Below are 24828 nucleotides of genomic sequence, written 5' to 3' on the forward strand. Positions count from 1 at the left end.
TTTTGGATATTTTATCCATTCACCATCATGAGTATCATTTTTTAAAATTTCAAATCAGAATTTGTGAAAATATTTATTTCCATGAGGGAAAATATATCTGTAAAACTCTGGTTCAAAATGAAGACATAGGTTATACTGATTGAGTAAATATCACATGTAGAGGTAATGTGCAACAGTCCAGTTGGTTATCCAAAAGGTAAAAGTGGTTTTCTATGGTTGGTCTATATCAGGGAAATGGAGGAAAATTCTGTGAATAGGAAGATGAAGCAAAAGTCCTTTTGAAAACTATCTAAGGCTAGGTTTGAACAAGAATTGTTAACCATTACTTCTACCTTTAGAGATTTGTTATGGGATTAATGGAGGTTTTTGGTTTTGCCACAGTAAGTGTATCCTCTATATTAGTCACATCAGAACTCTATGCCTGGGAAGGCAAACAGTAACATACGAGGCATGATGAAATGCGCTAAAGATGGTTAAGACATTTCTGATGAATCTAATCACCACATCACAGTGTTTCTAAATAAAAAATAATAGGATGCAAAGGAAGCCCCAGAAACCAAAAAGAGAAACTTTAACAAAAAACCAATGCCGTTAGTTTGGTTACTCATTTACAGCATCGTGTACTCATATGATGGTTCAAATGGCACTTCTGAAATATATGGCAAAGGGCCCTGAATTAAGAATTGTAACAAAGCTCTACATAAAGGAGCCATGTGCTTAAGGAAGCACAAAAATCCAATTTCAAGCTATACAGTGCAGAGAATTCCTAAAGTACGATCCGAAGTTCACTCAATCTTGGTGGATTTCGGAAGTACGTCAAAAGAATGCTTTCCTGCCCTTAGTGCTCAAATAACCATATTAACTGGTTAGATTTGTATGCAATTGTGTACAGGCATATTAACAAACTTCACAAAAGACCTCGCAAAAGTGATCCTGCTGAGCCACAATGACAGTTAAAACCTTTACAGCTTCTTCAAGGCAGTGGGAATAATCTGATTCTCAATTGATTTAGCAACAGATTTTGGCCCTGACTGGGTAGACGTAGGCCATTCATCTCATAAAGGTATGACACTACTTTCTGATATTGAGCTATAATGAAAGCATTCTAGCTCTTTTTTTTTTTTTGCTAAGTCATTCTAGCTTTTTCAACTGCTCCAATATAGTAGTACAATCTCCAAAGTGTTATATTATTCTGCAAAACAACAACATTTTATGAAGAATTAAAAATTCTAAATATATTTCATTAAACATTTTCATGATTTACCTCTTTTTCAAGATCGACAAAAATTTCATCACATGATTGTGGTTCTGCCAGCTTGCCATGTTGGATGATTTCCACTACACGGTTAAGATTTTTTGGTGGTAGCTTCTGGATCAATTTACGAAGCTGTTGCTTCTCGGTAAGAGTCATATCCCTGAAATTGAAGTTGAAATTTGAGGCATGTATTACATAGTGATGTGAAAACATCTGAATTGCATTTCATGGTCCTTTCACAAATTCTTTTTCTAAGGTTTTGCATTGGAGAGGCTGGGGAGGATGCACGTTCTGTATTTTCTTCCTTGCTCATGCACAATAAACAAACAATAGAGAATATGGGAGTTTATCCCCAGGGAAAAGAGAGAGAGAGAGAGAGAGAGAGAGAGAGAGAGAGAGCAGACATGGCCTAAGCTGCAAAAACTGTCTGCAACCACAAAAAACAGTAAAAGACTACCACAAAGCTCCAATGCTATGATGTAAAATCGATTTTTTATTTTTACTTTTATTTTTTTAAGTAAGCCAATTGTCCTACACATGGACATGTGACTGAACTAATAGAAGTTCGAAACAAATAAGCTTACATAAGAACATATTTTGTAACAACTGACAACATTATTAAGAGTAAGAAAAATATCTACATTATCCTATATCCCATCCATCACATTGTGAATGGGAGAAATGTTCACTTTGAATAATATTTATAAGTGCTTCACTTACAATTTTTAGTCCTAAGCCCACTCTCGTTTAGTCTACCACAAAATAAACGTTAGAGAATCTAGTGAAAACCTTTCAAGACATGTCTGCCAGAGTCGATCAAATGTAACCCAATACCTGCCTCAATTCATTGGAAGCCCCATGGCTGATAAATTGCAATGAACTCAAAGCTTCCCATAAAGGAGACATGAGACCTTAATAATAAAAGAACATCAAGTACCATAAAAACCTAGTGTTGAAATGGAGGTACAGGTATCAAAAGGTATTGCTAAAATGCTAGAGCAGAGCACATTGAAGAGCCTAAACAGAATAGTAAAATATTTGAATAATTTGTAGTAGATTTAATTCAGCCTGATAAAGATTCAGATATGTTGCTTATCGTTGATGATGAGAAAGTTCAACTAGAGAGCAACAAAACAGTGGGTGCACATGATGTGAAAATTGAGCTTGATGTGTGTGCAACTTGTCAGCCCTCTATAGCGCATGAAGTTAAAAAGCTTGATGAAGAAGAAAATATTGATACAATGGTGAATTCTATGGATCAACAAAAGGTTGTCTCATTTGCAACTTTGATTCCAAGACTTTGTAATTCCAAATAACTTTAATGATTTAAAACCCAAGGCTTCTTTATTCTCAATGCTCCCAAAGGTGATTTTGGAATTAAAGCAAGAATCCAATGCTACAATTCTTATTCTTCAACCAAAATCAAAGCAAGCATCCAATGGTACAATTCTTATTCTTCAATACTTCAAAACTTTGAGTTCAAGTTTTCTCCAGCCAACGGAGAATGATGTAGGAGATACAAAGAGAATTTTGTGTGTGTGTGTGTGTGTGTGTGTGTGTGGATAAAACAAAGAGATATCTATTTTAATTTATATTTTATTTAATATTGGAGGAAATTGAATTTTATTTTAGGTATTAGCACTTCGTTAGGTTTATTAGTATTTGTATTCAATGTCCCAGTGTCAAGGCTATTTTTGTGTTTGGACTTGAATAATTGGGATTTCCCAGGTCATTTCAAATTTGGTTTCCTAAGTCATAGAATTAGGGTTTAGTAGTCTATATAAGCATAATATTGTACTCTTATGGAGACTGATTATTTTGACAATGAATAAAATTTCTCTTGAAATTCTTCCAATGATTAATGTGCTGTCTCCGAGCTGTTCTCTTTTGCTTGGTGCTGACTTCTATGAACCCTATCCTTTATTTATTTATTTTTCTTAATTTTAGTGTTGCATCATTTTTTTCTGTCCTGCATCAGAGGTGACCTAAAGTCTCCCCGTCAAACTTACGCATACAACACCAATTCATAATAATGATACCCCTTTCCTCAAATATTTACATATACAACACCAATTTATAATAATGATACCCCTTTCCTCAAATTATTCATTGTTAAAATTTTACACTTCACTTAAAGAGACAAAAAGTTCTCCAAGGGAAATGCTAGTCCCCCCATTTCTCAAAGGCTTATAATAACTACTTACGTTAGAACTATGAGCTTTCAAGAAAATCCAAATCATCCTATATGGCTATATCCCCCTTAGTAGCATACAAATACTCCAAGAAAGGATCCATGGATATTGGATACTAACTCCCAATCTTGGACTACTTGAGTGAAAGAAACATTCCAGTGAATACTCCTTGACACATCCAAATAGTCAGCCACCTTTGGATCTTTATTCCTTGCAATCAAGAAAACCTTCTCAGTACTGGATCTTGAAACTCTCATCGCTCCACTAACAGTCATTACCAAAAAAAAGATCTCAGTGCTTGTCCCCACCTCGTATCTTATAAAATATAAACTCACACCATATGACCCCTCTGCATTTTCCATGCAACAACCACTCCGAAAGGTCCCATATTTGGTTTCTATCACTCTTCCCTGAAGGGAATCCCTCTCCACCCTGAAGCGCCACAACCATTTCCTTAGCAGGGCTTGTTTGAAATCCAGTAACTTTATAATCTATCAACTGTTGTTTTTAGGGGCAAATGAAGCTTCAATATTACTTGTCAAAAAGAAGGAAAGTGTACATATATTACTAAGCATTGAAGCACGCACATGGCCGTCTAAATTTGTTCTACTGAACTCAATGTCTTTCTAGATACATAACGGGATTAGAGGGTGTTACTACTTTTGTTACAAAACCATCCACATCCCAGAACAGTACATTGTTCTCTCTAGTCTAATTCTCAACTCTCAAAAGCACGTTATAACCCTTTAGGCCATACATTTCAAAAAGGGTATTTAACTTGCAGTAAAATGCCACTGCAGTTGAGAAAAACACAAAAAGAGAGGAAGTGGTAATTAACCCAAATTTATTTCCATATTTAATTAAATGGAGCACAACATACCTGCATGTGGACATTATAGCACCAAGAAGTTCTTCAAGCTGCTGCTCCATGTGGCCTAACTGAAAAACAAACATTAACCTAAACTCAGCAATTTCTGAACATAATTCTAAAACATGCTCACAACATATTCTGACATAAAGTCAACACCACACCCTCAGTATGAAAGTGTTGGTTACATAACAGTAGATGCTATTTAAAGAATATGCCATATTTTGTAATACCGAGTAGAATTTCAGAAAATTACTTTTGCAGAGAGTTCATCAGAAAATTTATTCACTGAATCCTCAACCTCCAAGGTATCATTCTCTAGAAAGAACTGCAAGTCATCCATCTGGAGAAAGGCATAAACTATGAAACATGACCAAGAGCACATTGTAAAGTACACAAACTAATATATTACACGCACACATACAAGCATGCTTGCATATTAAGTTCCCTTTTGCCAATCCTACCGACTACCAACCCTCATTTTTTTTTTTTTTTTTTTTGGCTTTATAAGATTTGAACCTAAGACTACCACATCCCCACCCTACCCTTACCACTTGAGAAAATATTTTTACACTTTTTCTTATTCTTCTTTCTTCACATAAAGTAAACTCTTGTTCATTGTTTAATTCATTTTCTAAAGGAAAAGATATTTACTTAAGCAATGAAGTTAAAGAATAGTGGAAAAACATTGATCTTAAAATTTTACAAGATCTAACCATACTTGTACAAAGGGGAAATAAAAATATTCTTATCAGTTTACAGATAATTTTGAGCTAAACAAGTATAAGATCAAGTTGAACTAAAAGTGTGTACATGGAAAATGCATGTATATCTGTTTGTTTTTTTTTTTTTTTTTCTTTGGGGGGGGTAGGGGAGGGGAGGAATCATGCATTTCCTGTCCACTTCTCGCCTCATCCAGATGCACTCTATCATTTTTAACAACATATAACATCCCAAATCCAGTAAGCTACTCCAACTCTGGGCATCAAAAATGTTGTCACCTCTCTGTGGTCTTCCTCAGAACCTCTGTTTGATGCCAAATGAAACTCCTTTCCCAGTTTAAAAATAATGGTAAAGCAGTACAAGACTCAAAATGGATCAGTAAAAATTAGTTAGAAAATGAAAGAATGCAGAACACTAGTCAGTAGTCACCTTAGGCCCCTCCAGAGCAGCACTCTTCTTAGGGGCTTCTGTAGTCTGGAAATGAGCAAAACAGAATAAGCAATCAATGTAACTAATTTATAGTGAAGAAACAATAATAATTAGAATAGAGTAAAATGAAAAAGAAAATCTTCCTAGCATAAGAAGTCAGTGAAGGCAACAAAAACAAGATATCATAGATAAGTTTGTGATGAGGCACCATATCTCCCTACAAATCTTTTTATCTTAACTAATCTGGCTATCCAGCCTCTTTGATACTCTTGAAAGACAGTGAAATCTGGATCCCATGGACTTCTTTGATAAATGCCTCTCCTGTTCAACTTCAACAACAATTCATGGCAATGGGACTATCACATTTTTTGACCTTGGAAAAACCTATCTCCCACAACATCCTTCAAGCCAAATCCATCTTCCTACCATGGTAGTTGATAACATAAACAAATGGCTCAGGTAATTATTATTTTGACCCAGAGTAGAGCAAAAGAATCTAGGTACACACTGTTTCTTGATAAAATCATACCAAACCTCTATTAACTTTTCAATAGTCTCCAGAAAAAAATTATAAAGAAAATCAATAGTCCTAAGTTGGAATCATCTGGGTTTGCAGACTCTAACTCATCAAGGATGTCTCCATGAACTATTGTACCATTTCAAAAGCATGTACACATGATTGTTTTCATGATGCATTTTCCAACTGTATTAAAATGTAAAAATGGTAGAAACAATACCAAAAAGAAAAGTATGCAACTAGAACTGTGATTCACAGGAATAGCATGCTCAGGGAGATAGGATGACAGGATGAACTAAGAGGAAGAAGAAAAAACCTTGAGTTTCTTAGGTGGAACCTGCCCTACATCACTGTCATATGTGGCACCTGTATGACTCAATGGACGCTTTCTCCTTCTTACTTCAGATTGTAACCGACAGACAGCTAGAACAGGATCCAGCATCTGCATTTTCGTTGCATAGTTATTGGAATATATATTACATTGAGTTAGGTCTCATCAATCTTTTTTTTGATAAGTAATAATGCCTCATTGAAAAAAAAAATGAAATAATACAAAGAACCAAAGCCCACAGGCAGTGCACTAAGGAACCAGCAAAGTGTCAAAACTATAAAGCATGGAAAGTACAACTATCAAGAAACTTAGTCAAAGGACTAAAAGTAAAGCTGCCCAAAGCATTTTTCCACTTGAACAAAGTCTAGAACAAAGAAAGCTTCAAGTCATGAATCGATCTCTCACTCCATTCAAAAGTACGAGCATTCCACTCCTGCCAAATACCCTAGATAAGGCAATGAGGGATCATGCTCCAAATCACAACAGTTCTGTGCCCACTAAACTTGCCCGCCCAGCTAGCTAGAAACTCCACAACACCACACTGCATAACCCAATGAACCCCAAATAGTGAAAACACCATATTCCACATCTCTCTAGCTTTAGGACAGTGAGGTCTCATCAATCTTACTAAAACGTCACCCAACATAGGCTAGCCCAACTAAATTGTAACAACTTAAGGACCCAAGTAACATATAACTTCATTACTGTTGCTCAAAGACAACACTGTACAAAATTGAAATTACTCAGAATCATTTAATGCAAGTAGATGGTCCTTTTCCATCATCCATTTACGAGCAAAAAGAGGGTGTAGGAATCCTGAAATACCTCATCAACTTCTGGTGAAAGAATAGATATACCCTGCCGCAGCAATGCCTTCAATCCTTCTTTTTGAAATCTGAAAGTCCAGCTCCTATGCTATTAGTTAATAAAGAACCAGAGAATTTGTTCCTATACTCAATTGTATTGTTCCCCACGACCTCCCCACGTTTTCTTCCAGATAAGCTAGTTGTTTGGGAAGCAGAAGGCAGAATATCATCATCTTGAGACAACAGTTCTACTACTTCACGTGTATAGTAACCAAAGTAATCTGGTCCTATATGAGTTAATTCTGATCTGGTGACTGTGTTCCTTGAAGCTTCTGACATAACAAGGAAAGCAACTGCTGCAAATGACAACTAGAGATTATGGAAAATTAAATGATAATGAAACATCCTCACTCTTAAAGTGAAAAAGAAAATGCATGCTGTGACGTAACAATTTTAAAACAAAAAATTGCAACCCCTTACAATTTATGTCAAAATAAACTCTTAGCAAATCCTTTTCTCTTCCAATAACAAACACATGTGCATGTTGTACACCCTTTTGCAGTACTGATTCATATGTTGTGATGATGCAGCGTCAAGTACCTGATATCTGAGTCAAACATTTACCACCAGTCTTTAGTGTCCCTATTACTGCTTACAAGCATTATTAATCATACAGACAAAGTAAAATGTTCAAAAGAGGAAGCAAAATGTCTGACACCAACATAGTCATAACTAAAAGTCACCAGAAATATATATTGAAGTGTCGAGAAGAAGGTGACTGAAATAGTCAATAAAGTTATCAGGTACATAATGGAAGCAAATAAGTTTAACACACAGGAAGGCCAAAAAGGTAGCATTCAAGCTCCCTCAAAAGTCTAAATATTATAATTTAAAAAACAAAACATCTATAAGAAAAATGAAAATATTAGCATTTAAGCTACCTAAAATAATTATAATTAAAAAAAAAAATCTATAGGAAAAAGGGAGGGAAAAAAAACCATCTGCATCCAAAGATCTGTCTCTACTCTCAACCATCTACAATCAACTAGAAATAACATGCTGTTCTTTTGCCCATTCCCGTCACCAATTATCATATCTCCAAGTGCTTGATAGTCATAACTCAAACACAAAATATTCAACCAGCTAAAATTTACTTATTTTTTTATAAGTAACAATAAACTTTATTGAAAATGGACTACTTCATGCAAAAAGGCACAAAGTAGCCAAATAATTACATAACAGACAAAGAACAACATGCTTATGTACAAGAAGAAATAGACTCTATAAACATTGGAATGGAATCACTAGATGTGAATCCCCATGTTCAAGCCCAATCAAACAATGGGCCTCTGATCCCCTGATCTATCTCATCCACAAACATAAGACTGATATGCTCCATTCAAATAATCCACATCAAACACAACAAAATCAAATTCCAAATATTTGATTAATGCTTTCCCCAACCAGTTGCTCCACCCAAATAAAAGGCCAATTACTCTCACTGGTAACACCCAAGAGACCCTGAACGGTTTAAGAACAAAGATCCATAGTGAATCAAAAGATGATTCACTGTCTCCCCGCTACACCAGCACATACATAACCAATCTGCTATAGTATATAACCTCTTCTCCTTAGGTTGTTAGAGTGAGAATCTTCCCCCATGCCACCGTCCAAACAAAAAAGGAAACCCTCCTAGGGGCCTTCACACCTCAATTACCTTTCCAAGGGAAAGTAACAAGAAAACACCCCCAAAGCATTATAATAGGAGCGAATGTCAAAGGGCCCATTTTTCTTCATCCTCCACCTAGTCACTACCCTCAGTGTAAGGAGTATGAGAGTCCAAATGATGAAATAAAGTCGTCACATCTGCAGTTTCCAATGATCTCGATGGAACATCACATCCCAACTCCACCTCTCCCCCACCATCTGCCTCACCAACAAAGCCTCAATTGAAGCTTTCCGCTTAAAAGAATTCTCATACAAGACCAGGAAAGCCACTTTGAGAGGTTGGTCACTGCACCAACAGTCATGCCAAAACCGAACTTGACTGCCTACACCAATCTCAAACAGAATATTCTGACTAAACCCCCCACCCATCCTAATACTCCTCCAAAGACCACAACCATGAGAACCCCTACCCAACTTCAAACTCCATTGCCCCAGCTAAAATTTAGCTATCATCAATTTCTTTATCTTAAATAAATTACAAAGAAGGCGACAAAGAGAGGTGAGTCTGATATCTAAACATATAATCTACTAAATTAATTAGTTGTTAGAGATGCCGCACAAATCTCTCCAGCCATTATCAAAAGTTAGTGGTATAACCATCAAACAATAGTCCCAGATATTTTAGTCAGGGCATCATTCTGTCTCAAAGATTTTCAAATACCAAGCTGGAAATCACAATTCTGTTAAATCTAGATATGGTGTTTTGTGCATTAGAGCTCGAGTTCTTCTCCCACTGAGCTACAACCAAAATTTTAACTTGCCCACATTCAAATTGTTAGATCAATTGTTAACTTAGAATGAAAAGCAGTAGGCTAGATATTTGACGATTAACTTGAAATTGTAAATAACAGTATCTAATACATTAAAAAATTGAAAAATTCTCAGAGAACCATTTTATTCCAATCTGACCAATGCATAGTTATAGGAACTTTTTAGGGCGTTTGATAGCCTTCTTTGAATATAAAATTATAAAAAATGATCTTAAATACCCTACAACTTTGCGGAGAGGTTAAATTAATGTAATAAAATAAGATAAGATAATATAAGTAAATTTAGGCCTAAAAGTAAGGCTCAACGAACAAAAATTATGGATTACATGCTCATTCACCTTATTTTGAGGCATACATTTTCTTGAGAAATTCCAAAGAAACTTAATCCATGCCACTTGTTGTCAATGTAAGTCTCAAAATTCATCATGTAATCTTTAATAATGAACCATCCAAGTTCATCTTAGAGTTGTACTTCAGTTTTTCTTCAACAAGAACAAGTCCACCAAAAACATAGAATCCAACAATTTGAGAAAAACACAAAGATCAATAGACATTATAAAGAAAATCCAAGTTTTGTGAGAGTTGAGAGTTAACACCTCAGTGACTTGATACAAATGTTGTGACATCACCTTAACCCAAAAGCTTAAGCCAGTCACCAGTTTTATGTTAACCATTTTCTCTTATCATAACTACCCAACATACAACTCGACTAAATCAACCACAACTTACAATTTAATATTCCAACAAGAGAATGCAAGTGAATAGAAGAAGAATAAGATTAAATACCAAAAGATTCAAGAATTGATAGTAAGATTACTTTTAATAATATTCCAGCAGTTTATTTTAAGTTCTAAGGGTGTGATTGCCTTCTTCTGTTGCTTAGGAAAACGTAGGTGTGATTGCCTAGTGTTTATCTTTATTTATTTCAAGTTCAATTCAGTGTTTTAACACCATAGAGCCATCAAATCTTATTCAAGAACCCTTCAAGATATCAATAAGAAATCTAATTTAGTGCTGAACTCTTAAATATCCTACATCAAAATTGGTATCAGAGCCCATTCAATCTTCAATCCTCTGTCAAGAGGCTCAGTTTGAAAATTTAGGTTTTCTTAATTAACACGAAAACATAATGTCCAAAAAAAAAAAGAAAAAAGAAAAAAAAGAAAATGGGTTTCATTGGTACTTATATATATATATATATATTTTAGATTTCTTTTTCAATGTGCAAGTTTAGTACCCAACTAAACCTTAAAAAACAACAACTTGAGTAATAAGGACCAATATATAGGCTACATAAAACTTGATTGACAAGTAAATAATATTCCAAAAAAAAAAGATTCTAATTACCGACATACCCTAAAAACATTCACACACAATGAACTAATACCATATAACCATATTCTAGAAATTTCAGAAAGCTATAATAAAAAATAAAAAAAATCTGGGTCATACATGGAAGACAAAATTGCCCCAGAAAAAGATAAAGCATTAGAAACGGAAAAAAAAAATGCTTCGGAAACTTAGTTGCCATGTTTTTTCGGGACAGCCAAACAGAACTTAAGCTAAGAAAATCCCAGGAAATTTGAGCAAAAACATATCAGATAGAGAGAGAGAGAGCTTACGTGATTGACAAATGTAAGGAGAGAAATGGGCAACGGAGAATGGTACGAGGTTGAGAGTTGAGAGAGAGAGAGAGAGAGAGAGAGTGAAGAATCTAATAAAATTGCTAATTGGAAAGTGTTTTTGTGTCTGTGACTGTTGTGTACGTGAGAAAAGTTAGGAATTTAAATTCCAAACATAACAAGTGTATATATATATATATATATATCGAATAAGGGAAATGGGACTCAAACTCAATGATGACTGAGTACACATCATTATTCCTGTGCTCAGCACTTTTTAAAAGAATGTTGTCAAAAAAAGAAAAAAAAAGTAGTTTTTTTTGCACTTTATAAAAGAATTTTGTCAAAAAGAGAAAAAAAAAAGTTATTTATTTATTTATTTATTTTAAGAGCTGTACTGATGTTCTAACCTTTTATCGAAAAAAATGAATGGGACGTATAAGTGTGTGCACAAGATGGGAGGACTGTACACGTTGGAGAAAATAATTAAACATTGAAAAAGGCGGATAATATATTATATATACATATATATATACATACATTAAAAATTTAAGGAGTTATATGGATTATGGAATGAAAAAAAAAAAAAATAAAGAAAAAGAAAGTTACACAAATTTTGATTAAAATAAAAAAGATACCGATCCTAAAATCTTGTAAAAATAATCTTCTTTTTTTTTTTTTTTAATAAAGTTTGTGATAAATATAAAAAGGACAAAATTTAACTACAAAATTGGTTATAGTCTAAGCCTACAACCTTACTTAATAAAATAAAAATTACTACATATTTTAAAAATCTAACCGTTCAATTGCATGTTCTTTACGCTGTTAATACACATGTCAAATTTTGTGTCAATCGGAGATTATTTACTATATGATCTATAAGCTTATATTTTATGCATAGTTTTAAACTACAAAAATTTGCAATTTAAATAATTTATTAATGACATAGCTATTGATCTTTAATTTTTTAAAAATTTTGCAAGCATTGAGGATATAAGAAGAAGATATAATCCAAATGTGGATTTGTTAAAATTCACCTTTAATAAAAAGATATTAAGTAAATTGTAGCCTTAGGTTACAACAAATTTTGTAGCTAAATTTTGTCCAATATAAAATAAAATAAATTTTTTTTTGCCACACCCTGATGAAAGAGTTAAACATGTCACAACTATTACACACTATAAAGTTTTTACTGTAAGACGTAACAAAGTATTAATTATTCTCAAAGAAATATCGTATTGAATGAAATCCAAAACTAGCCTAACCACACTGCACTCTTGGTGTGGTGGTCATTTCATAAGTATAAATGCTAGTAGGGTGTGGGGGGTAAGAGTCGGGGTTTAAGTTTCCAGGAGGGATCTTCACACATATATACACTTAGATTAGGTTAGAGTATAAATTCTATCTTGTAAAAAAAAAAAAAATAGCCTCAATAATTCAATTGCTAAAACAATCTCCAAAATATTAATGAAAACAAAAACCCAAAGTCTACGTGCTCAAAAATACTATTAAAAAAAAAAAAAAAACTAAATCCTATAACCCTAATCCTCATTCCAAAAGGTGAAAATCCCAGGAAAAGGGATGAGCTTATCAACTTAGTATATAACCAAATTCTTAACCAGTTAGATCAAGCACAACCTAAAAATATAAGCGATTTTTTTTCCAACTAGAATAAAATCTCATAGGCTTTGAAATTTCATGGAAAGGAAAAAAACTAAAACATAAACTAATGGAATGTATTGGAATTATGTGTATTTGTTGGCACATTTTAATATTAATTTATAATAATAAAAATATCTTATAATTATGCTATTTATTTGGATTAAAGTAGGTTGTCAAATGAAAATGCGTAGAAGTTTCAATTTGTTGATAAAGAGTTATTAGTGATTTGCATTTTAACTCCCAATCCTTACTTTTAGGAACACACACGTTTTCATTCTAAAATGTACACATTGACCAAACCCATGTGTACATTTTCTTGGGGAAGAATGAAAGATATGAGAGTTAAGGTTTGGAGGGCATAAAAGAGCATTTCAGCAACCTATATTGGAGAATCTCATCGACTTGCAATCCGCAAAAAGTAAATATTGCAAAATTTGAGTTACATGGAGCGAAAAAACTTACATACTTCTAGAACAGTGCTCGGAGGTGGGTCCTATACATGAGACCCACCATATGACCCACTCCCTTTGCGAAATCTTGGTCTATTGTTTTAGGAGTATCAAAGAATTACCCTATATGGAGAATCACATAGGCTTATCGTATAAAAAGATTTTTTCTCATTTATCTTAGTTTCATACGAAAATTTCCAAATGAGTTTGGAGAATTTATAGAACTCATAAGCCCGAGGACAGTGCATCACTGCGTTGTACGATAACCCCATGCAAAAAATTCCCTTTGTACATCTCTCCGCAACTGACACTCTCAAAATTCCCAATAAGTGTCAAGTTGAATCACCATGAATGCTAGCGGACATGATCTCATAAATATAACAGATCCAAAAGTCACCGTTCCCTTTATAGTAACAAACCAAATTGAGCTATGATTTAAATATTTAACGTTTACCCAAAAAAAAAAAAAGTATTTAACCAGATTGCCTTAATGGTGCAAAACCATATAGGCTCGTTCATTTAAAAAATAAAAAATAAAAAAACCATATAGGCTCAATCTCATAAAAAAAAAACCTCTACCCAAGGGCCAAGACTCCAATTATGCTATGACATACTACCCAAAACGTGGGTTGTTGTGAAACCCACACGCTATTGTTTAGTTACTTCTTGCTAAATATCACAAGTTGACATATAAAAGACCAGGGAAGTTAAATTACATTTCGTTATTTTCTAGTTACAGCCTAAGAAAAAGAAAATTACATGGAAAAGATCACTAATCAGTGACGGCTCCAGAAATTTTGTTTAGCAGGTTCATTAACATTTTTTAATAAAAAGAGATCTTAAATATGTTGAGTTATCGACAAAAAATAATAATTATTATAATATGTGAAGTTTTATAATTTTATTCTACAAGTTTTTAAATTTTGAATGTTACATGATAGTTCATTACGATTATCTATTGCCAATGTGGATAGTTATGAGCCTATGACCATTTTATTTTGTTAAGTTTATCAAATTTTTTTTTTTATACAATTGTTATTATCTATTTGACTTTGTTTTTATAAAAATATTTTAGACTAAATTACTAATCTCAACTCATTGGTTCTGTATTAATTATTAACGCACACAACCACACTCATTCACACATAAAATTATACACTACGTGCTTACTTTACCAATCAAATGCTTGAACAATCACTAACTTTACAATTTTTTTCTTGAATTTTACTTACTTTATAACAAAAGTTATTATAATAAGATAACAATACTACATGTAAAAAAACCCTCTCTATTATAAAGTTATATTATATTTATATTGTACACACAAACAACCACATACATCATAATTTACACAAATAACATTATAACAAAAAGTAATGTACACAATCAATATTAGACACACTCACACATATATAATATAAATTTATAAAAAAGAATTACACTTACAATTCACAAACACGTACTCTTTACACTTAAAGTCGAAAATATTTGTAATAAGGATGTGCAAGATTTAAGTCAGGGTGTGCAAAAAAATATTTTTAAGAATAAATTAAAGTATTAAACTAACAATTTTTTTTTTTTTTTACATATATAAAATTAATTTTTTTTTGAAGTCAGGGGGTTCATTTGAACCCCCTGATTAAGCTATAGCGCCGCCCCTGTCACTAATCTGAGGTTTTTAGATCTGGACCGTTCATTGAATCATAAAAGAGAAAGGTTTAAGGTTTTTGAGGTCGAACCGGAGTCGAACTGTAATGACGTCATAATTAATTTAATAATTAATTAATATATATAAAAAAATTAAATTAATAAAAAAATAGAAAAATTAACTAAAATAATCTAATTCATTTAGAGATCTATCTTTCAAATATTTTTTATATCATAACTTTCAAGACAAATAAGAAATGTCAAAGCCTTAGCAAACATAAATATGAATTACTCAATCAATCCATAAAAGTACAAAGTAAAAATGTATAAACAAGCCTCCAAGTTACAATACATAACTACACATTGTTTCTTACAAAAATACATAAAACTTATTTCTAAAAAACAATAATGAAACTTCAAACTCCAAGCTACACACTGTGTCTTACAAAAAGACATAGAAATTATCTCTAAATACAAAATAGAACTTCAAAGTTCAAACATAATTATTATGATCATAAATCATCAATGTCATGAAAGTTATCATGCTCATCATCATTCCCTGGAAATCCAGGAGGAAGGCCAATAGGTTGTCCAAATGTTCCCAAATCAATTCCTTCAACCTCACTGCTATCATCTATAGATTCTACACACAAGTTTGAACAAAATAAAAAGAAAAATCATTATAATGTTTACACAAGTTTGAAAAAAAAGAAAAAAGAAAAATCACTATAAGTTATCAAATTGTTTACATATAAACTAACCTTCAATATTAGAAGAAGGCCCTGCACTTGCTGGATATGCACCCTCTTCATAAATTGCATTCTCCAGCTCTTCATAATTAAGATATGGGTTTTTCTCTTCCACAGATACCCAAAAATTAGTTTTGTCGATACTTGCATAATCAATGGGGTCAAAATTAAACTTTTTGTTGTGAAGCCTGCATCATAAAATGTCATGCTCATTATTGGAATTTGAACAAAATTAGTAACTAACAATTACATTATATAAATGACTTCTTAAAAATTAATATAATGACAAGATATAGCATTTAGTTACCTATGTCTCAATCGCAAGTTATGATGAACAAACACAAGATCATTGAGCCTTTGATGCTCCAACCTATTTCTCTTCTTAGAACGTATTTAGTCAAATAAACTCCTACAACGCTCACATCCAGAAGAGGCGGAAGTTTGGCTAAGGATTCTAATTGCCGATTTTTGCAAATTTGGAGCATTAGCACCCTACAGCTTCCACCATTCATCTAATTTTCATAACACAACGTAATCTAATATTAATCAACATAAACAAACAAACTTTCAATTGAATAATCACTTCAGTTATTCTAACTATAGTGACAAAACTAACTTTCGACATGAACCAAAAAAAAAAAAAAACTAAGATTTATTTATAGTATTAAAGTAAACTAATTACTTCTCACCTGGATGAGTGGTCTTGCTTGTTGACAATGTAAGATCTCTATCAAAGCTCCCAATACGGTCTAAAAAATATTGGGTTTCCTTAATTACCTTTTTTTTGTCACCATCATATTTTGTCCCAATGTAGTCCAAAACAGCCATATTTACTGCTGATTTTCGACAAAAATTCTCCTTATCATATTGAAAAGCGGGATTTAATCAATATGCAGTAGCATGAAGATCTTTACGCAAATGTTTGTCCCAACGGTTTTTTATAATTGAGGTGTATGGCTTGTCCAAGTGCTTCTTCATTCGGAAGATCTTCTTGATTGCCAACCATGCTCTCATACACATATCCTATTGCAGGCCTTTGATCAGAATCAACCATCCGTAACAAACGAATGAGTGGCGATGAAATCTTGACAAGAACATTAATATCATCCCAAAAAGAATTATCCAAAATGATAGAAACTACTTCTTTTGCCTTTGACTCTCTTGCCAATCTATTTTCCACAAAGAACTTGCTAGTCACTAAGGCTTGCAAGTCATGCTTATGCACATGAAGGCTTTCAAATGAAAGGAAAGTAGTAGCAAATCTTGTTGCTCCTGCACGTACAATATCTGTCCAACTAGGTCTCTTCCTCAACCAAGCAATCAAAGCCACATGATTATAAATAAAAATTGTAACTTTGGTTGCACATTTTTTAGTCTCTCCACATGAGGCATGTCTCCCATATCCTACAACACAAGATTCAGGCAATGTGCTGCACAAGGAGACCAACTAATAGTTTTATACTTTTCACACAATAATTTACCAGTAGCTACATAATTGGAAGCATTATCAGTAACCATGTGAACTATGTTTTTTGACCAACCCATGTAACTACTTCATCAAACAATTTAAACAAGTTTCTGGTACTCTTCACAATATCTGAGGTATCAACTGATTTTAAAAATATCATTCCCCTAGGATAAGAAAAAAGGAAATTAATCAATGACCTATGTCTAGTATCTGTCCAACCATCAGCCATAAGTGTACATCTAACTTCTACCTAATGCCTACGTTATGACTCAACCAACAATTGAACCTCTTTCTTTTGATCCCTCAACAAAGGGACCCATACAACATGATAAGATGGACCTTTGTAACCAGGACGAGCAGCAGCTACGACATTAATCATCCTTTGGTAGTACACTGAATTCACTACATTAAAAGGAATGCAATTGTCATACAGAAACCTTACAATAGCCATATCAGCTTGCCTCACTCTTTCTTTGCTTTGGAACACACTTTTAAGACCAGGTTGAGCTCTTGGAGTAGTTCTTGGAGCAAAGTAATTATCCACTGACTTTGTACCTTTCTTTTACCTAAAACAGGTATTTTAGGCAACCTACTACTAAATACTTCTTGAACATCTTCATTTCTTGCATATCACTATTTGTGGAAGGCACACTAAACATTTCTTCTTGAAATTGTTTCTCAGCTTTTTTCTTCAACTCAAACTCCTTCACATATTCCAACATTTGGTATCTCATCCTATTAATACCCCCACCTTTATATGTTTGCCTACAATACACACATGTAAAAGTATTCCATCCCTTCTCATCCACCCCAAGGCTAAAATGTTCCCAAGCCGGATCAATCTTTTTCCTTACTCTTGAGCTAGACTCCACTACATTGGAATCAACTTCATGTGATGGAGTAGACCCGGTCTCTGTTTTCATTTTAATCTAAAAGACTAAACAACCAATCAAACACGCATAGAACCATCACTTTTTGAAATACAGATAGTAAAAGAATCACAAGTTCATACACAGTCAAATTAACAAACTAATATACACAGAGTCATAGAGTCAAAGAATTACAAATTCACAACTTCATACAATTTCTGAAATAGTGAAATTCACCAATTTTTTACAACAGACCCATCACAAGATTCACAACTTTCATAAGTTAAAGATTGAATTACAAATTTAAACACATTTGTGCTTGCAAACAAAAATTGTAAAATATACTTATCATGAACCATTTCTCAATCGTCATGTTCATAGATTATAAACACATACTTATCAAACAAAAATTATAAAATATAAACACACATTGAAGCATAAATCCTTGCAGCAGCATATTAACAAATTATAATGCACAAGAAACACAGATTGGATTTTTTTCCTCTCTCTCTCTCTCTCTCTCTCTCTCTCTCTTCTCTCTCTCTCTCTCTCTCTCTCTCCTCTCTCTCTCTCTCTCTCTCTCTCTCTAGCAAATAGAGCACGAACTAGCTATACATGGACAATAATAGTAAAAAGAAACAATTACAGTGTACAATGTAGCCACAATCAATAATATAGCATACAAGGGAACTCAACATTAAACCCAAATTCATCAACAAACACCTAAACTGAGCTAAGAATATAATCAAATAAACGATACACAAAAACCATAATCAATTACGACAGATAACACATCATAAGAGCTTTAGATAGTTTGTAAAACTAGCAGCTATTACATTACTTCCTTAAAGAACTTACACTTCATGACCCTACAATTAATTAATTCTCTCTAAATCTCAATATCTATATACAAAAAGTTCCCATAATGCTGTCAAAGCTTCCACAGATAAATCTCAGTAAGCTTAAATACATATCCCTACAATTCCCTCTTATCTCCTTGTTATAAGGACAGAACATGGATTTAATGATTCCAACATTCTTAAAGAGTATTCGAAAATACTACTTTCCCAGCTAACCAAAAATTTCATTGGAAAACCATTACTGATGAACTCAACTACTCAAGAGCTAAACCTTATCCTACCATGACCAATTACTTTTGCAAAAGAAGATTAAGTCTTTGCATTTACTGAACAACTTAAACAACATTGCCATTAAATAAATAAAAAAAGGATACTTCTCTCTATAGTTGATCAAGCTGAATTCACAATAAAGTTCTCATAATTTCCTATAATTTCCTTTTCCTTTCTTTTTTCTGCTCTGACCAAAAATTCTTAAATCCAATCACATTAAAAAACCAAGCACAATTTAAAGTAACAAAATTGAGTGTCCAAAAAACAACCTTAAAAAACAATCAAAGTAAACACACAATCCAATCAAAATCTATAGCTTGGATCTAACACTCACCAAATAAAGTCAAACACAACCAAATCTAGTACCTCTAGAACACAACATAAAACAAAACATAAATTGAAAAAAATTGATTATTGTTTTTGTTAGAAAAATAAACTTCATTTCCTTCAAAAATTGGACAAAAAATATAAATTGACATAAAAGAAAGAATAATTAAAATGGATAAAGTACCAAACGACGGCGACGGTGACGAGGCAGAGAGTGAGTTGCGACGACAACGAGGGAGAGCTACGACGATTGAGTTGCGATGAGCGTGAGAGAGAGGCAGAGAGTGAGCTGCGATTTGGGCTAAGCTGCGATGATGACGAGGGAGAGAGGCAGAGGCGAGAGAGTGATTGAGAGAGTGAGGGTTTCGTTTTAGGGTTATTCAATCAGTATGCCCCAAACGGCGTCGTATTTAGGGGAAAAAAAAGAAGAGATAGAACGACATCGTTTTAAGCTTGAAACAAGGTAGCCCGTTTGAACCGTGTGAACCGGTCATGGTTCATAAAACCAAATGGTCGGACCGCAGACCAGACGGTTCCATGCTTTTTTCACATGGAACGGTTCTTCACCTTAAATGGACCGTAGATGTGAACGGTTCGAGGGTTCCCCGGTCGAACTGTACGGTCCGATCTGGGTTTAAAAACCTTATCTAACCTTTGATCTAAACTCAAAGTTTAAGAGTCTGTTTGTATACTACTTATTACTGAAAACTGAAAATACTATAACAAAATAATTTTTAAATGTGTGAATAGTACTGTGTGGGTTGTTGAGAAACCCACACGCTATTATTTTGTTACTTCTTGCTAAATATCACAAGTTGACATATAAAAGACCAAGGAAAATTAAATACATTTCATTATTTTCTAGTTATAGCCTAAGAAAAAGAAAATTACATGGAAAGATCACTAATCTAACCTTTGATCTAAACTCAAAGTCTAAGGGTCTGTTTGGATACCACTTATTACTGAAAACTGAAAATACTATAACAAAATAATTTTTAAATATGTGAATAGTACCGCGAGAATTAGTTTTAAAGTTTTTTTTTGAAAAAAATACTTGCGGGTCTCATGAACAGTGCACAGGACCCACAAAAAAATGCTAGACACGCAAGACGCTATCCAAACATACACTAAGTGACGGATAAGTAGGTGTTAGGTATCCATTTCACCAAATCTAAAAATAGGAGTTCTAGGAATTAATGACCAAATTATTACACCATCACTAAATCAAAAAATCCTATCATTTAATCCACTATTCTATAAAACATAATTAAAAAAAAAACATAGAAATAACTTGTGAGAGTAAATAAAAAGAACTCAAAATCCATGAAAAGGAAGATTATTACTTTGCTTCATGAATCCATACTTAACTCATTTCATGCTACACATAAACTTTCATGGATTTACCTTTTCCAAAGTTATTCGCATTTGATGATATTTCATAATGATGACAAATATCTCATGTGATTATGCTCTTCAAAAATCTTTATCTTCTCATATCCTTCATTATCTCATAGGGAAATTCTTATTTAATGCACAACTGAACCTTAAAATTTCATTCAAATTCATAGTATCATTATAGAAAAACACATTGTTCACAGCATGATTAAAAAAATAAGGAAAAAAAATTTGAGTTAGAAATACCACTTGTTGGATATTTTTATAAAAAATATTATATTTATTTTAATACTCATTTATGTGTATCAATTATCTCTTAATGTCAGATATGTTGATTGCTAAATTTTGAAATTCAAATATAATTCAAAATTTGAATAGCTTTTGTCGATGGTTTTAATTAGGAAATTTATGAACATTAACGTAATATTAATACTATAATTGCCAGCATATTTGGTTTTATTATCTTATTTGAATATGACATAATAACGTCATATATGGAAGAATTTCAACACTTAAATGTATAGTATTGCTGAATTATTTTATGTTACCATATATACACAAATGTTTACTATTTGGTTTAATAGACAGTGGTCAAATCGTTAGCAATTTTTTGTAACATATATTCAGAAAGAAAACTTTTGAAAAAGTATTGTAATAATAGGCCATNCTTCTAGCAAAGGCAATTGTTGCTCAGTTATATTGGTGGTAACACTCCCATCTTCATTCACAATAGTTCTTCCTAATATATTCACTAATGAGTTTCTATTTTCAGCTTCGGGATTATATTGTCTCCGTCGAGTTCTTCTTACAAATGTTTCATCATTGCTTCCAGAATGCAATGATTGTGTTTCATGAATAGTGGTGTGCGACAATACGTTCCAAGAAATTGAGTCTCTTTCTATTGAAACTTCTCCTTGTAAAGCATCACCACAAGATAAGGGACTGGATACACCATTACAAACATTTCTCTTTTTATTTAATAGCATTCTTTTGATTACTGAAACATCTAAAAGACTTCCATTTAATGAAGAATTTGTAAATTTGGTAGGTACATTTCTGTTTCTTTTTTACGATAGAATCAGTTTTCTTCTCGCTCTTGAAAATAAAGTGGACTCCATACTTTGGAAATATGATAAAAAAACATAGTATTTATAGAAGATCAAATCATAGCTATTATTGTATAAATTAAAGATAGCAAATAGACGTTAAAAAATGGAATATTCTTTCAAGCATGTATAAATTTAAAAATATAGTTATGTGAAATTTAATTGCTTTCAGTAATAATTTTTTATGCTGTAAATTTTTGTTGAAGATGAAATTAATAATTATTCTTAATATGTAGAAAAGAAATGCAACATAAACTTTTAAAAAAAAAAAATTTAGAGCAATTGTTAACAAACCTGGAGTTTAGATGGTTAAGTACTATGCAACTCTTTTCCTTAAAAAGTATGCAACTCTATATCCAAAAATGAGAGGAACTGCAAAATAAGTTTTTTTAAAACTTTTTAATTTTAAAATTTAAACTATCAATTAGGTTCATAAGCCATGTTCACCCAAATCCATTCATGTTTATTTTATCTGCTTAGAAACAGCCATTTGCTTTCTATCTTTAATGCATTACAGATATGACATGGCTTCAAACCGTTTGCAGGAGGAGTCACATGTTCCAAAAGAAACTCATTTATGAAGCATTGAATTAAATACCTTAGAAACAAAGTTCTACCAAGCACCTATCTAAATTTGAATGCTTGAAAGTTGAAACTAACATTGACAAACTTACTATAAAATTTTTTTTGAAAAGAACAACAATTCATCCTTCCATTATTTCTATATCAATTGAAAATCTGGCAATTGAAATCAAATTTACTGATTAAGTACATTGGCTATTTATGCAAGATGCACAAAAGGTAGTCAATGACCAGTAAGAACTTAAATGAAGATGCATAAACTATAAAGTGGCTACAAACTAATGCAAGAGTAAGTAAGACATTTTGTCAAACACATGGTGTGCACAAAATTTCAATGTCTTAGTTATTAACATTCATTATTATTAAAAAAAAAATTAAAAACAGAAATACACAACCTATTGACAAATTGAACAGTTCTTGTAATGCAATAAATAGCACAACAAACAGGTAGAACAAACAAATTGAAGAGTATTTAATATATGGAACTACATAACTAATTAAATTCTACCATGAATAATTTAAACCCAAAAACCCAACTCTTCCATGGCTTTTATATTTCTCATCAACATGTCTAACATTTTTTTTTTATATCGCCAAAGTAAACATGGTGTAATTTGGAAAATTGACTAAAGTTGTATAAATCAAAACATACAATGGAAAAACAATATTTCTATCAAATTAGTGGAAGGTTACCGTTGTGATTTTGCTGGGTTACTCTGTTTTTCTCCACAACCTTTGCTGGGTTTCCTCTCGCAAAGGGAAAAAAGAAAACAGAAAAAAAAAAATGAAAAGAAGAAAACAAAAAGTCAACAGTGTGGGTTTGAAAGAGTTAGAGCAACTAATGCAAGAGGAAGCAAGACCAACTAATGTTTGTGAAGAAAAGAATTACCAATAGCAGTAGCGTCAAGGGCACTCTATTTTTTGTTCACAACCTTTCAATGGGTTTGTTCTTGCAATGGGGAAAAAAAAACAGAAAACGAAAAAACGGAAAGAAGAAAACAAAAAGTAAACAGCGTATATAAACAATAATAAGTAGTTACCCATTGAAACTAAATAAGCACCACCAAAAAGACACAATTGTTTTCGCAGTGGGGGAAAAAAATAGAAAATGGGAAAACGGAAAGAAGAAAACAAAAAGTAAACAACATATATAAACAATAATAAGTAGTTACCCACTGAAACTAAATAAGTAAACCACCGATAAGATACATTGTTCTATGTTTTTAATGATAGACATGACATTAATTTATGTAGTCACGTGGCAGAATAAGGATTGGTCAACAAAAAGTCAAACGTTTTGGCTATTAGTTATTATATATATATATATATATATAGGCGAAAAGCACATTTTAGTCCCTACATTTTTAGGCGATTTCTATTTTAGTCCCTAAATTTTATTTTTACCACTTTTAGTCCCTATCCTGAAAAACGGTTTCTATTTTTGTCCCTACTGTTAGTGCCCTAACGGTAAAGTCCTAGGTGGCAGACGGAAACTGACGTGGCGCTAATGTAACAATAAAAATATTATTAAAAAATATTATTTGGCTTTTTTTTAATGCCACTTCAGCTAATTAATTTTTTATAAAAAGCTATGTCAGCAAATTTAAACCAAAAAAGAAAATAAATTAAAAAACAAAACTTAAATTAAAAACACAAACCCAGATCTAACACAAACTCAGATCTAACACAATCCCAGAAATAAAATAAATTAAAAACAAACATTAAAACCTAAATAAAATATATAAAACCAAAATTTCCTTTGCTTATCTCTCTCTCCCTCTCGGGTCAAACTCACAGGTAGTGTGATCTATTTACCTCTCTCTGTCCATTACAATCTGCATCTTCAGCGGTGGCACGGCGGCATCGACATCGACATCAACGACTCCTCCGTGGCCAACTCCTGCGCTGCTACTGCTCCTCCAACTCAAACCCATTCTCCGTCGCTACCCCGAATTGTTGGGTCTAAAAAAATCCCTCATTCTTCTTCCATTTTTGATTCTTTCTATCTCTTCGGAGTCATGGTGTTTGTTGTTTTGGGAAATGGGTTTGTTCAGCGGGTTTTGGTGGTGGTGGTTTTGGATCTGTTGGTCGGTGGTGGTGGCAGTGGACTCCTTCATGGCCAACTCCTCCACCGCTACTGCTCCTCCAATGCAAACCCATTCTTCGCCGCTACCCCGAACTGTTGGGTCTCAAAAAATCCCTC

General features: G+C 32.8%; 1 protein-coding gene across 7 annotated transcripts; it reads right to left on the reverse strand.

Annotated features, from left to right (window-relative positions):
• Positions 1–554: 554 nt before the first annotated feature.
• On the reverse strand, positions 555–11415 carry LOC112024041 (uncharacterized). Of its 7 annotated transcripts, none has more exons than XM_065766003.1 (11): positions 11242–11415; positions 9958–10101; positions 7602–7728; positions 7141–7477; positions 6301–6426; positions 5468–5512; positions 5317–5364; positions 4572–4658; positions 4328–4386; positions 1265–1415; positions 555–1192 (listed from the first exon to the last, which is right to left on the reverse strand). In XM_065766003.1, exons 5-11 carry the CDS (start codon positions 6424–6426, stop codon positions 1127–1129), a joined length of 582 nt encoding a protein of 193 aa, XP_065622075.1. In that variant the 5' UTR covers positions 7141–7477; positions 7602–7728; positions 9958–10101; positions 11242–11415; the 3' UTR covers positions 555–1126. The 7 variants fall into 7 exon arrangements, with proteins under 7 accessions (XP_065622075.1, XP_065622074.1, XP_065622076.1 ...); XM_065766002.1 differs by lacking the exon at positions 11242–11415 and adding an exon at positions 10216–10743; XM_065766004.1 differs by lacking the exon at positions 9958–10101 and having other exon boundaries at positions 7602–7721.
• Between the last annotated feature and the right edge of the window lie 13413 nt (positions 11416–24828).

The sequence above is a fragment of the Quercus suber genome, unplaced genomic scaffold, assembly GCF_002906115.3.
Source record: "Quercus suber isolate HL8 unplaced genomic scaffold, Cork oak 2.0 scaffold_672, whole genome shotgun sequence".
NCBI lineage: Eukaryota > Viridiplantae > Streptophyta > Magnoliopsida > Fagales > Fagaceae > Quercus > Quercus suber.

Bases quoted from the DNA above. Each gene is read 5' to 3' on its own strand.
- LOC112024041 (XM_065766004.1), bottom strand. From the start codon at position 6,426: ATGCTGGATCCTGTTCTAGCTGTCTGTCGGTTACAATCTGAAGTAAGA. The intron at 4,659-5,316 runs GTGACAACATTT...GCCTTTCTCCAG, and splicing joins CTGAGGAAGACCACAGAGAG to ATGGATGACTTGCAGTTCTT. The intron at 1,416-4,327 runs GTATGTTGTGCT...CTTCAATTTCAG, and splicing joins GCTATAATGTCCACATGCAG to GGATATGACTCTTACCGAGA.